Here is a 12,500-nt window from a genome sequence, read left to right as displayed (position 1 = left end):
TGTGAGATCCCTGAGACACGGCGCTGAGCTGCAGTCCGGTGTGAGATCCTGAGACACGGCGCTGAGCTTCAGTCCGGTGTGAGATCCTGAGACACGGCGCTGAGCTGCAGTCCGGTGTGAGATCCTGAGTCACGGCGCTGAGCTTCAGTCCGGTGTGAGATCCTGAGACACGGCGCTGAGCTTCAGTCCGGTGTGAGATCCTGAGACACGGCGCTGAGCTTCAGTCCGGTGTGAGATCCTGAGACACGGCGCTGAGCTTCAGTCCGGTGTGAGATCCCTGAGACACGGCGCTGAGCTTCAGTCCGGTGTGAGATACCTGAGACACGGCGCTGAGCTTCAGTCCGGTGTGAGATCCTGAGACACGGCGCTGAGCTTCAGTCCGGTGTGAGATCCCTGAGACACGGCGCTGAGCTTCAGTCCGGTGTGAGATACCTGAGACACGGCGCTGAGCTTCAGTCCGGTGTGAGATCCTGAGACGCAGCGCTGAGCTTCAGTCCGGTGTGAGATCCTGAGACACGGCGCTGAGCTTCAGTCCGGTGTGAGATCCTGAGACACGGCGCTGAGCTTCAGTCCGGTGTGAGATCCTGAGACACGGCGCTGAGCTTCAGTCCGGTGTGAGATCCTGAGACTCGGCGCTGAGCTTCAGTCTGGTGTGAGATCCTGAGACACGGCGCTGAGCTTCAGTCTGGTGTGAGATCCTGAGACTCGGCGCTGAGCTTCAGTCCGGTGTGAGATCCTGAGACACGGCGCTGAGCTTCAGTCCGGTGTGAGATCCTGAGACACGGCGCTGAGCTTCAGTCCGGTGTGAGATCCCTGAGACACGGCGCTGAGCTTCAGTCCGGTGTGAGATACCTGAGACACGGCGCTGAGCTTCAGTCCGGTGTGAGATCCTGAGACACGGCGCTGAGCTTCAGTCCGGTGTGAGATCCCTGAGACACGGCGCTGAGCTTCAGTCCGGTGTGAGATACCTGAGACACGGCGCTGAGCTTCAGTCCGGTGTGAGATCCTGAGACGCGGCGCTGAGCTTCAGTCCGGTGTGAGATCCTGAGACACGGCGCTGAGCTTCAGTCCGGTGTGAGATCCTGAGACACGGCGCTGAGCTTCAGTCCGGTGTGAGATCCTGAGACACGGCGCTGAGCTTCAGTCCGGTGTGAGATCCTGAGACACGGCGCTGAGCTTCAGTCCGGTGTGAGATCCTGAGACGCGGCGCTGAGCTTCAGTCCGGTGTGAGATCCTGAGACACGGCGCTGAGCTTCAGTCCGGTGTGAGATCCTGAGACACGGCGCTGAGCTTCAGTCCGGTGTGAGATCCTGAGGCGCGGCGCTGAGCTTCAGTCCGGTGTGAGATCCTGAGACACGGTGCTGAGCTTCAGTCCGGTGTGAGATCCTGAGACACGGCGCTGAGCTTCAGTCCGGTGTGAGATCCTGAGACTCGGCGCTGAGCTTCAGTCTGGTGTGCGACCCCCTTTAGGCACAATCGGCTTAAGAACGTGCATGTAAACGCACTCAGTGTTCTTTTCCTCTCTAGGCAGGTATTTTTTTAGGTTTATTTATCAAAATGTTCTTTTATATATTTGTGTGATGTTTGTGTTTCGATCGCAGCTTTTAAATGTTATGAGAGAACGATTAATTTATGAATGTGTAGTGTAGCCTAGTTTTGATCACTTTATTAAAAGTGGTGGCTGTTTGCCGTGTGTAAAGTAAAATAAAAATAGTCTTAGCCTCCTAGTGTCCCGCCCTTCCCAACCCGTTTATACCGTTTATTTTTTTCTGGTCTATGGTTTACACACACATACAGGGAGTGCAGAATTGTTAGGCAAATGAGTATTTTGACCACATCATCCTCGTTATCCATGTTGTCTTACTCCAAGCTGTATAGGCTGGAAAGGCTACTACCAGTTAAGCATATTAGGTGATGTGCATCTCTGTAATGAGAAGGGGTATGGTCTAATGACATCAACACCCTATATCAGGTGTGCATAATTATTAGGCAACTTCCTTTCCTTTGGCAAAATGGGTCAAAAGAAGGACTTGACAGGCTCATAAAAGTCAAAAATAGTGAGATATATTGCAGAGGGATGCAGCAGTCTTAAAATAGCCAAGATTCTGAAGCGTGATCATCGAACAATCAAGCGTTTCATTCAAAATAGTCAACAGGGTCGCAAGAAGCGTGTGGAAAAACCAAGGCGCAAAATAACTGCCCGTGAACTGAGAAAAGTCAAGCGTGCAGCTGCCAAGATGCCACTTGCCACCAGTTGGGCCATATTTCAGAGCTGCAACATCACTGGAGTGCCCAAAAGCACAAGGTGTGCAATACTCAGAGACATGGCCAAGGTAAGAAAGGCAGAAAGTCGACCACCACTGAACAAGACACACAAGCTGAAACGTCAAGACTGGGCCAAGAAATATCTCAAGATTGATTTTTCTAAGGTTTTATGGCCTGATGAAATGAGAGTGAGTCTTGATGGGCCAGATGGATGGGCCCGTGGCTGGATTGGTAAAGGGCAGAGAGCTCCAGTCCGACTCAGACGCCAGCAAGGTGGAGGTGGAGTACTGGTTTGGGCTGGTATCATCAAAGATGAGCTTGTGGGGCCTTTTCGGGTTGAGGATGGAGTCAAGCTCAACTCCCAGTCCTACTGCCAGTTTCTGGAAGACACCTTCTTCAAGCAGTGGTACAGGAAGAAGTCTGCATCCTTCAAGAAAAACATGATTTTCATGCAGGACAATGCTCCATCACACGCGTCCAAGTACTCCACAGCGTGGCTGGCAAGAAAGGGTATAAAAGAAGAAAATCTAATGATATGGCCTCCTTGTTCACCTGATCTGAACCCCATTGAGAACCTGTGGTCCATCATCAAATGTGCGATTTACAAGGAGGGAAAACAGTCCACCTCTCTGAACAGTGTCTGGGAGGCTGTGGTTGCTGCTGCACGCAATGTTGATGGTGAACAGATCAAAACACGGACAGAATCCATGGATGGCAGGCTTTTGAGTGTCCTTGCAAAGAAAGGTGGCTATATTGGTCACTGATTTGTTTTTGTTTGGTTTTTGAATGTCAGAAATGTATATTTGTGAATGTTGAGATGTTATATTGGTTTCACTGGTAAAAATAAATAATTGAAATGGGTATAAATTTGTTTTTTGTTAAGTTGCCTAATAATTATGCACAGTAATAGTCACCTGCACACACAGATATCCCCCTAAAATAGCTCAAACTAAAAACTAAAACTTCCAAAAATATTCAGCTTTGATATTAATGAGTTTTTTGTGTTCATTGAGAACATGGTTGTTGTTCAATAATAAAATTAATCCTCAAAAATACAACTTGCCTAATAATTCTGCACTCCCTGTAGATGATTCGACTATCGGTCGACCATAGAGAGATTAGAAAATTCTGATTCGAATGTGTAAATCCTTAGTCGGGGACAGCCCTAATTTCCACAGGATGTCATCCGTTAGAGAACACCGACGACACGAGTGTTAATGTCACGCAGGTGGTGGAGTAATAACTGCTTTCAATGAATTAGCTTGAGATCAAATTCATGCTAGATTTTTTTGCTATAAATTATAGACTTGGCATCTGAGGACTAATTCTCTTTTTTTTCTCCGTTATTAGGGGCCAAGCACCGAAGGTGAGGAGCCCATCTTGAAATAGTTAGATTTATTATTATTATTATTCCACCATGGAACCGTCTATGGCAGCCCATAGAACCGTTTGCGGGAAAGTTATGTGATTTGGTACACTGATAGAGGTCAGTACTATTAGTAACCACAACAAATTTGGAGTCTCTAAACCCTTCCATCTAGCGCCACCAACTGTCCAAAGTTTCACTCATGTTTATGCTAACAACTTTTGAACGGAGATAGAAACAAAATACGTTTTTCCTCTGATTCCTTGGATCAAGCCGTTTCGATTGCACTCTACGATGTAATTTTCCGATATGCAAATTTTCCCGCCATTTTTAATTAATTGAAAACCAGACCATGCTGACAAAAATTCATGGAATTCAAGTTGATGTGTCAAATAGTTTTTGATTAACATGCAAACAAATTTTACGTAGCGCTTGCAAAAACACACTAAAGGCTATATCTCCACATCGCTTTATCGTGTTCAAACCAAACTTGGTACGTGTCATCACAAGCATGACCTGAGGGAACATGCAGCGTTTCAGCGCAGCGCCGCCTACTGGTCCGGAGATACACAAAATGGCTATTTGGGCGTATAACTTCTGAACCGTTTATCCAAAAACCATAAAATTGGTCTCGTTCGATTCAGGGCGTCATGCCGAGTCATGTCGAACTTTACCATGTCGGCCATTTTGGCTGTCGGCCATTTTGAATTATGTGCTAAAATGCTGTATTTTACGAATGAATGAACGGATTATTGCGAAACTTTATGGGTCATCAAATGTGTCCTGAAGTAGCCTGAGAAGTTTCAAAACAGCGTCACCTAGTGGATAATTTTCTTTTCCAAACGCTTATAACTTTAAGTGTGGTTGACATATTTTGATGGGGGTAACTTTTTTGGTGTCCTCAATCCTTGCCGAGTCCAACGATACCAAGTTTGCCAGGTTTTGATGTACGGTTTGTGCAGCGTGGTGAGAATAAAACGCAGCATTACTATAATGAGCTCACTGAAGCGGCTTTCATCCGAACAGGCTCTCTGTCAAGGTGTGTGTGTGTGTGTGTGTGTGTGTGTGTGTGTGTGTGTGTGTGTGTGTGTGTGTGTGTGTGTGTTACAAACAAGACTTGAGCACTCCTTGTTAAACTATTTACTTTTGTGAGGAAGAAAACACTTCGAGCAGGCTACAGTCTGTCCACCAGTTGTGAGACAGTTTTATAATTTTAATGTGCTCTACAAAGAGTCTAGTCTGTGTAAATTAGGCTAATATATTTATTATTATTATTATTATTATAAGTTATAAACACTTGAGTCTGTTCTGCTCATTTCAGCTGACTTGTGAAAACTGGTCAAAATAATCTAAATGATATGACTTATAGCAACTTTATTTTACAGTTACGCAAATAGTTGGTAACGAGTTTCTTTTATTATAGAGTAATTCAGTTACTAACTCAGTTACTTTTTGGAACAAGTAGAGAGTAACTATAACTAATTACTTATTTTAAGTTTTTTACGTTCCCAATTTTTCCACAAAAAATAAGTCTGAAAAATGGGGGGTCGTCTTATTTTCAGGGTTGTCTTATATTCGGGTATATACGGTATCTAAAATGTAGTCGGATAAGCCCTATTTCTAAAAACAGCGGAGTGTTCCTTTAAGGGAAATGCATGTAAATGTGTTAAAAATAACGAGCCCTTTACAGTCTTAAACTCTAATATTGGACTGAGTGTGGTGTGGTTCTGATGGGTTTGAGCCGGGCTAATGCTGACACCGGTGTAATGGGAGTGGCTTTAATTAGCGTGACCGCCGGGACACGCGACCTCTGACCCCTACCGCTGATGAGGTCACCGCCGCTAACTGTCCAATAGCTTGAGTGCTCTATTACCAGGGCCTGAAATCTCATGAATTAAATCCTAATATTAATAAGCATTACTGTTTCCTATCGCTAACTCCGTCTTAGCATGTTTTATAGCTTCTGGAACAACCTTGACCGCGCCGGATTTGATGGGATTGATGAGTTAAAGACACACACACACACACACACACACACACCTTTGAAATCAAATTGCTGGATGTTTTTCAAGGAATCATGGAGGAAGTAGCAACACCCAAGAGCCTGAAAAAAAAGAACAGAGAGAAAGATGGAGAAATTAGACAACAGCAAGTGTTCGGCTCTCTACATTAGGGCTGTGCGATATTGGAGAAAATGCAATACTTTGTAAATTATATTTAAACAAACATTTAAATTCTGAGAATGATACCATATATGTGTTTTATATTCTTTCTGGGAAAAGAAAGGATTGCAGGAAAATGTTGTTGGTTTAACTTAAAAAAGTCAGTAACCTGGTTGCCTTAAAATTTTGGGTTTATTGAAATTAAAAATTTGAGTTGATACAATGAAGGCAATTAGAAATTGGAAAAACTGTTCATTGTATGAACTCAAAAAAAATTATTTCAATGAACTCAAAATTAAGGCAACCAGATAGCTTCTTTTTTTAAATAATTTTCTTCAGTGTACAACAAAGATTTATGTCACAAATCAGACAATATACTTTTTACATCAATGTAAACAAACCAAAAATGTAATGCAAATATTCAAAACACCAAAAACTCTTTGCTTGACTTGCTAATATTTATATCAACTCAATATCGAGAACATCCAGGTAAACAAAGATTATTTTTGTTATTTTAATTTATCTTTGTTATTAAAAATAAGAACTTAAAACAGTACACTGCAACAAAAAAAAATGATCTCGTTGCTTAGTATTGTTGTCTTGTTTCCAGTCTAAATATCTAAATATTCTTAAATCAAGATGCATTTACTAGATCAGTAAAACGACATAAGATCTTTTCTCGTTTTCTGGGGAAAAATATCAAAATGAAGAGAGTTTTTGCTTAAAACAAGCAAAATGATCTGCCAATGGGGTGAGAAAAATAATCTTATTTCAGTCAGAAATCTTTATTCTTTTCACCCCATTGGCAGATCATTTTGCCTGTTCACAAAAACTGTTGCAAAAACTCACTTGATATTATTTTCAACAAACAAGAAAACATATCTTATGTTGTTTTACTTATCTAGTAAATCATCTTGATTTAAGAATTGTTAGATATTTGGACTGGAAACAAGACAAAAATACTAAATAAGAAGAGCATTTTTTTGCAGTGTAGTCTTTACATTAATTAAACATACACTGATGCATCATAAAGCCACAAAGGTTATTCATCCGAGTTATTTTAATAACTCTTTTTAACATTAAGCAAGTCCCATAAGTAACAGTCGTGAGCCCAGTCTATTCTCTGCTATACACGTCGGCCTAAAACAGACACTTTTCACAATGTTGAAGTAGCCTATTAACATCATTTAGATATCGCGTGTCGTTGCGATATGCATTTTGTGATTTGTACATTTGCGATATTTCAATAATTCCTATATATTGCACAGCCCTACTCTAAATGTGCCAAAAGAGGCACAACACACCTGATTAATAAAGAGTTAAATATAAATATACACCGAATAACAGTCATACATACACAAAAACATGTCAAGCAACATATCAGTGCTAATATAATAGTGATTATACGAAATTATATTTATTAAAACAAGTGTATGGCACTCAAATATAATGTAATAGTCTCTTCTGCTCACCAAAATTACAGTACATTTTTGAAATATTGTTATAATTTAAAATTATAACAAAATTATACGTTTTCTCCTAACTTTATTAGGAGCCGTGACAGAAAATATAAAAAGGTTCTGCTCAGCAAAGCAGCATTTATCTGATCAAAAATACAGTAAAAATTGTGAAATATTGTTATAATTAAAAATTTTACGTTTTCCAAGTTTTCTCCTAACTTTATTAGGAGCCGCGACAGAAAACATCTCATCTTCTGCTCAAAAAACTGCATTTATCTGATCAAAAATACAGTAAAAATTGTGAAATATGGTTATAATTTAAAATTATAAGTTCTCCCCTAACTTTATTAGAAGCGCGACAGAAAACATCTTATCTTCTGCTCGGCAAAGCTGCATTTATGATCAAAAATACAGTAAAAATTGTGAAGTATAATTTAAAATTATAACAAAATTATAAGTTTTCTCCTAACTTTATTAGGAGCCGTGAAAGAAAATATAAAATGTTCTGCTCAACAAAGCTGCATTTATATGATCAAAAATACAGTAAATACAGTAAAAAAATGTGATTTAAACAAACGGTTCTCTATGTGAATATATAGTAAAGTGCAATTTATTCCTGTGATCAAAGCTGAATTTAAAATCATTACTCCAGTCTTCAGTGTCACATGATCCTTCACTAATCATTCTCAGATTAAACCTTAATGATTATTATCAATCATATTTGGGTGGAAACTACCATTCAAAGGTTTGGGGTAAGTGTGATTTAAAAATATTAACATGTAATGGTAACATAATAGTGTTTATAAAAAATTATATATATATATATATATATATATATATATATATATATATATATATATATATATATATATATATATATATATATATATATATATATATATATATAAAAGTGCATGGCACTCAAATATAACATGTAATAAAGTATCCTCTGCTCACCGAAATTACAGTAAAATTTTTGAAATATTGTTACTTTATTAGGAGCTGAGACAGAAAACATCTAATTTTCTGCTCAGCAAGGCTGCATTTATATGATCAAAAATACAGTAAAAATTGTGAAAGTTATAATTTAAAATTATAAGTTTTCCAAGTTTTCTCCTAACTTTAATAGGAGCTGAGACAGAAAACATCATCATCTGCTCAAAAAATGCATTTATATGATCAAAAATACAGTAAAAATTGTGAAATATAATTTTAAATTCTAACAAAATTATAAGTTTCCTCCTAACTTTATTCGGAGCTGTAAAAGAAAATATAAAATGTTCTGCTCAACAAAGCTGCATTTATATGATCAAAAATACAGTAAATACAGTAAAAATTGTGAAGTATGTTTGCGGTTTAAACAAACTGTTCTCTGTGTGATATATAGTAAAGTGTATTTTTTTTTCCTGTAATAAAAAGCTGAATTTAGCATCATTACTCCAGTCTACAGTGTCACAAGATAATGATTATTATCAATCATATTTGTGTGGAAACTAGCATTTAAAGGTTTGGGGTAAGTGTGATTTAAAAATATTAACATGTAATATTAACATAATTGTGTTTATATGAAATTATATATATTAAAAAGTGCATGGCACTCAAAAATAACTTACTAGAGAAATTACAGTAATAATTGTGAAATATTGTTATAAATTAAAATGATAAGTTTTATTAGGAGCCGAGACAGAAAACATCAAATTTTCTGCTCAACAAAGCTGCATTTATATGATCAAAAATACAGTAAAAATTGTGAAATATTTTTGCAATTTAAACAAACTGTTCTCTATGTGAATATATAGTAAAGTGTGATTTATTCCTGCGATCAAAGCTGAATTTATCATCATTACTCCAGTCTTCAGTGTCACAAGATCCTTCATAAATCACTATCATATGATGATTTGATAATCAACAAATATTTATTAAATGATATTGATTATTATCAGTTCATATTTCTGTGGAAACTACCATTCAAAGTGTGATTTAAAAATATTAACATGTAACATAATAGTGTTTACACTAAATAATATATATTAAAAAGTGCATGGCACTCAAATATAACATACTAGAGAAATTACAGTAATAATTGTGAAATATTGTTATAAATTAAAATGATAAGCTGTATTATATTATCAAAAATACAGTAAAAATTGTGAAATATTGTTATAATTTAAAATTAAAAGTTATTAGCTGCATTTATATGATCAAAAATACAGTAAAAATTGCAAAATATTTTTGCGATTTAAACAAACTGTTCACTACGTGAATATATAGTAAAGTGTGATTTATTTCTGTGATCAAAGCTGAATTTATCATCATTACTCCAGTCTTCAGTGTCACATGATCCTTCACTAATCATTCTCATATGAGGATCTGATGATCAACAAATATTTATTAAATGATATTGATTATTATCAGTTCATATTTCGGTGGAAACTACCATTCAAAGTGTGATTTAAAAATATTAACATGTAACAATAGTTTATACTAAATAAAATATATTTAGAAAGAGAAATAAAAGAGAAATTACAGTAAAAATTGTGAAATTGTTATAATTTAAAATACTTTTTTTGTGAATTCACAGTTTCCAGCACCTCCTAGTTTCACAATCCTTCATAAATCCCTCTAATATGACGATTGTTATTATCAGTGTTGAAAACACGCATGATTAGAGGAATCGCACATGCTATAATGCCATATGAACTTTTATCACAACGCCGGCTCCGTTTAGCAAAGGCAGGTGTGATTTCATAAGCGCACGTGTTTATAAATAACCCAACACCACAAAAGAGCAAAAAAACTTGCTCTTATGAATATGAAGAAGCAGGACTCTTTTCTTATGTAACGAGTTCCCGCCGCTCAAATGTAACATGTAAATTATAGCGAGAGCCGATTCTGTCAAAGCGCTCAATCTGAGCCGCTCAAAGCAGCACAGTCAGAGTTTAGCATGACCAAAGATTTACTTCAATAGGATTATATTCTTAATTTTTACTGAACAATCAGACAGTTTCTGTGTCTGTCGAAGGCCCAAACAAACGGAGCCTGCTAGGCGTAAAGCGTTGGGGATTTGATGCGGTTCACAGTTCACTAACTGCTTTTCTCAGGGGCTTTTGGTCCTCCAGTCCTCAAGTTTGGCCTAAAAGAGGCAAACCTGCTTCCTGTCTGCTTTGGGCTCAATGCAACGGCCCAAAATCGTGAGCTAATGCTCTCAATAGTGCCGTAAAGCCCACGAATAAAGCTGGAGCGAGCCACTGGAGTCATGGGAGACGAGGATACAGTGACACACACAATAGAGGAATAAAATGGCCATCTGCAATCTCAGCTCTCTCTGCTTCACTGACCTTCAGACATACGGAAGATCCGGAGCGCAAAAGAAATCAATGAAAAGTGAGTACATGAAACCGAGTTAACTTTATTAGGAGCCGTGACAGAAAAACATGCTTTGAGTCTATTTTCTGCTCAGCAAAGCTGTATTTATATGAGTTACAATTGTGAAATATATTTTGCGATTTAAACAAACTGTTTTCTGTGTGAGCATATAGTAAAGTGTAATTATTCCTGGGATTTTCAGCATGTCACATGACCCTTCACTAATTATTCTCATATTATGTTCAAGAAACATTTATATATGGTCAAAAATACAGTAAAAATTGTGAAATATTTTTGCGATTTAAACAATCTGTTCTCTATGTGAATATATAGTAAAGTGTAATTTATTCCTGTGATCAAAGCTGAATTTATCATCATTACTCCAGTCTTCAGAGTCACATGACCCTTCACTAATCATTCTCATATGATGTTCAAGAAACATTTATATATGATCAAAAATACAGTAAAAATGTTTAAATATTTTTGTTATTTAAACAAACTGTTGTCCGTGTGAATATATAGTGAAGTGTAATTATTCCTGTGATTTTTAGCATCATTACTCCAGTCTTCAGTGTCAATCCCAATGCGGTGAGAAAAATGATTTCTGATTGAAGTTTTGTTTCCTGTTTCTGTTCCAAACAGAAACAAGATTCATTTTTGTACCCCTTTGGCAGATAATTTTGCTTGTTTTAAGCAAAAACTCACTTCCTTTTGATTTAATTTTTAACAAAACAAGGAAAAATATGTTGTTTTACTGATCTAGTAAATGCATCTTGATTTAAGAATATTAAGATATTTGGACTGGAAACAAGACAAAAATACTAAATAAGAAGAGCATTTTAGCTGTGTGTGTGTGTGTGTGTGTGTGTGTGTGTGTGTGTGTGTGTGTGTGTGTGTGTGTGTGTGTGTGTGTGTGTGTGTGTGTGTGTGTGTGTGTGTGTGTGTGACGCAGCGTGTCACCCATGACGTGTAGAGGAGCGGAGATCATGCACTACGGGGTTAAAAGTTCAGACAAATATCAAGGAGCCCAAAGCATGAGAACGAGTTGGGCTGGACTGAGCCAGCCTGCATTATTTATGAGCGCCGGCTCATCTTGAGATTAAACATTTGCTGATTTGTCAAAAGCACAAACAGAAGGTCCGGCCCCGAAACCTCCGCACATTTAATGGATGAAAACCTTCCCTGAGGAGGAGGAGAGGATGAAGGTCGGCTTGCGGGAACGAGTCGGCTTGCTTTAGTTTATGTGCTTTTTCACCTCAAACCGCGGAGACGGAGACGCCCATTCAACACACTCGAAAACACACTCGAAAACACACTCGAAAACACACTCAAAAACACACTCAAAAACACACTCAAAAACACACTCAAAAACACACTCAAAAACACACTCAAAAACACACTCGAAAACACACTTCTACTGCTCGTTAAAATTGCTTAATTAAAATGAACTATCCCTTTAAGGATGTATTTCACTGCAAAAATGCTCTTCTTACTCAGTATTTTTGTCTTGTTTCCAGTCCAAACATCTAAATATTCTTAAATCAAGATGCATTTACTAGATCAGTAAAACGACATGAGATATTTTTCCTTGTTATGTTGAAAAAAAAATTTAATTGAAGTGAGTTTTTGCTTAAAACAGGCAAAATGATCTGCCAATGGGGTGAGAAAAATAATCTTGTTTCTCACACACACACACACACACACACACACACACACACACACACACACACACACGTTTGTTTTTGTGAATTGTGGGGACTCTCCATAGGCGTAATGGTTTTTATACTGTACAAACTGTATTGTCTATCCCCCTACACTGCCCCTAAACCTACCCATCCCACACACACACACACACACACACACACACACACACACACACAC

General features: G+C 38.0%; 1 protein-coding gene across 1 annotated transcript in view; it reads right to left on the bottom strand.

Annotated features, from left to right (window-relative positions):
- The window catches only part of LOC137045570 (uncharacterized), a 222,882-nt gene that overhangs the window by 88,079 nt on the left and 122,303 nt on the right, over nt 1-12,500 (bottom strand). The window contains exon 7 of the mRNA XM_067422277.1: nt 5,672-5,735. Within this exon, the coding sequence (XP_067278378.1) occupies nt 5,672-5,735 (64 nt within the window). The remainder of the gene's footprint in view (nt 1-5,671; nt 5,736-12,500) is intronic.

Source organism: Pseudorasbora parva, chromosome 17, assembly GCF_024679245.1.
Source record: "Pseudorasbora parva isolate DD20220531a chromosome 17, ASM2467924v1, whole genome shotgun sequence".
Taxonomy (NCBI): Eukaryota; Metazoa; Chordata; class Actinopteri; order Cypriniformes; family Gobionidae; genus Pseudorasbora; species Pseudorasbora parva.
This window is presented reverse-complemented; position numbering and strand designations above follow the sequence as displayed.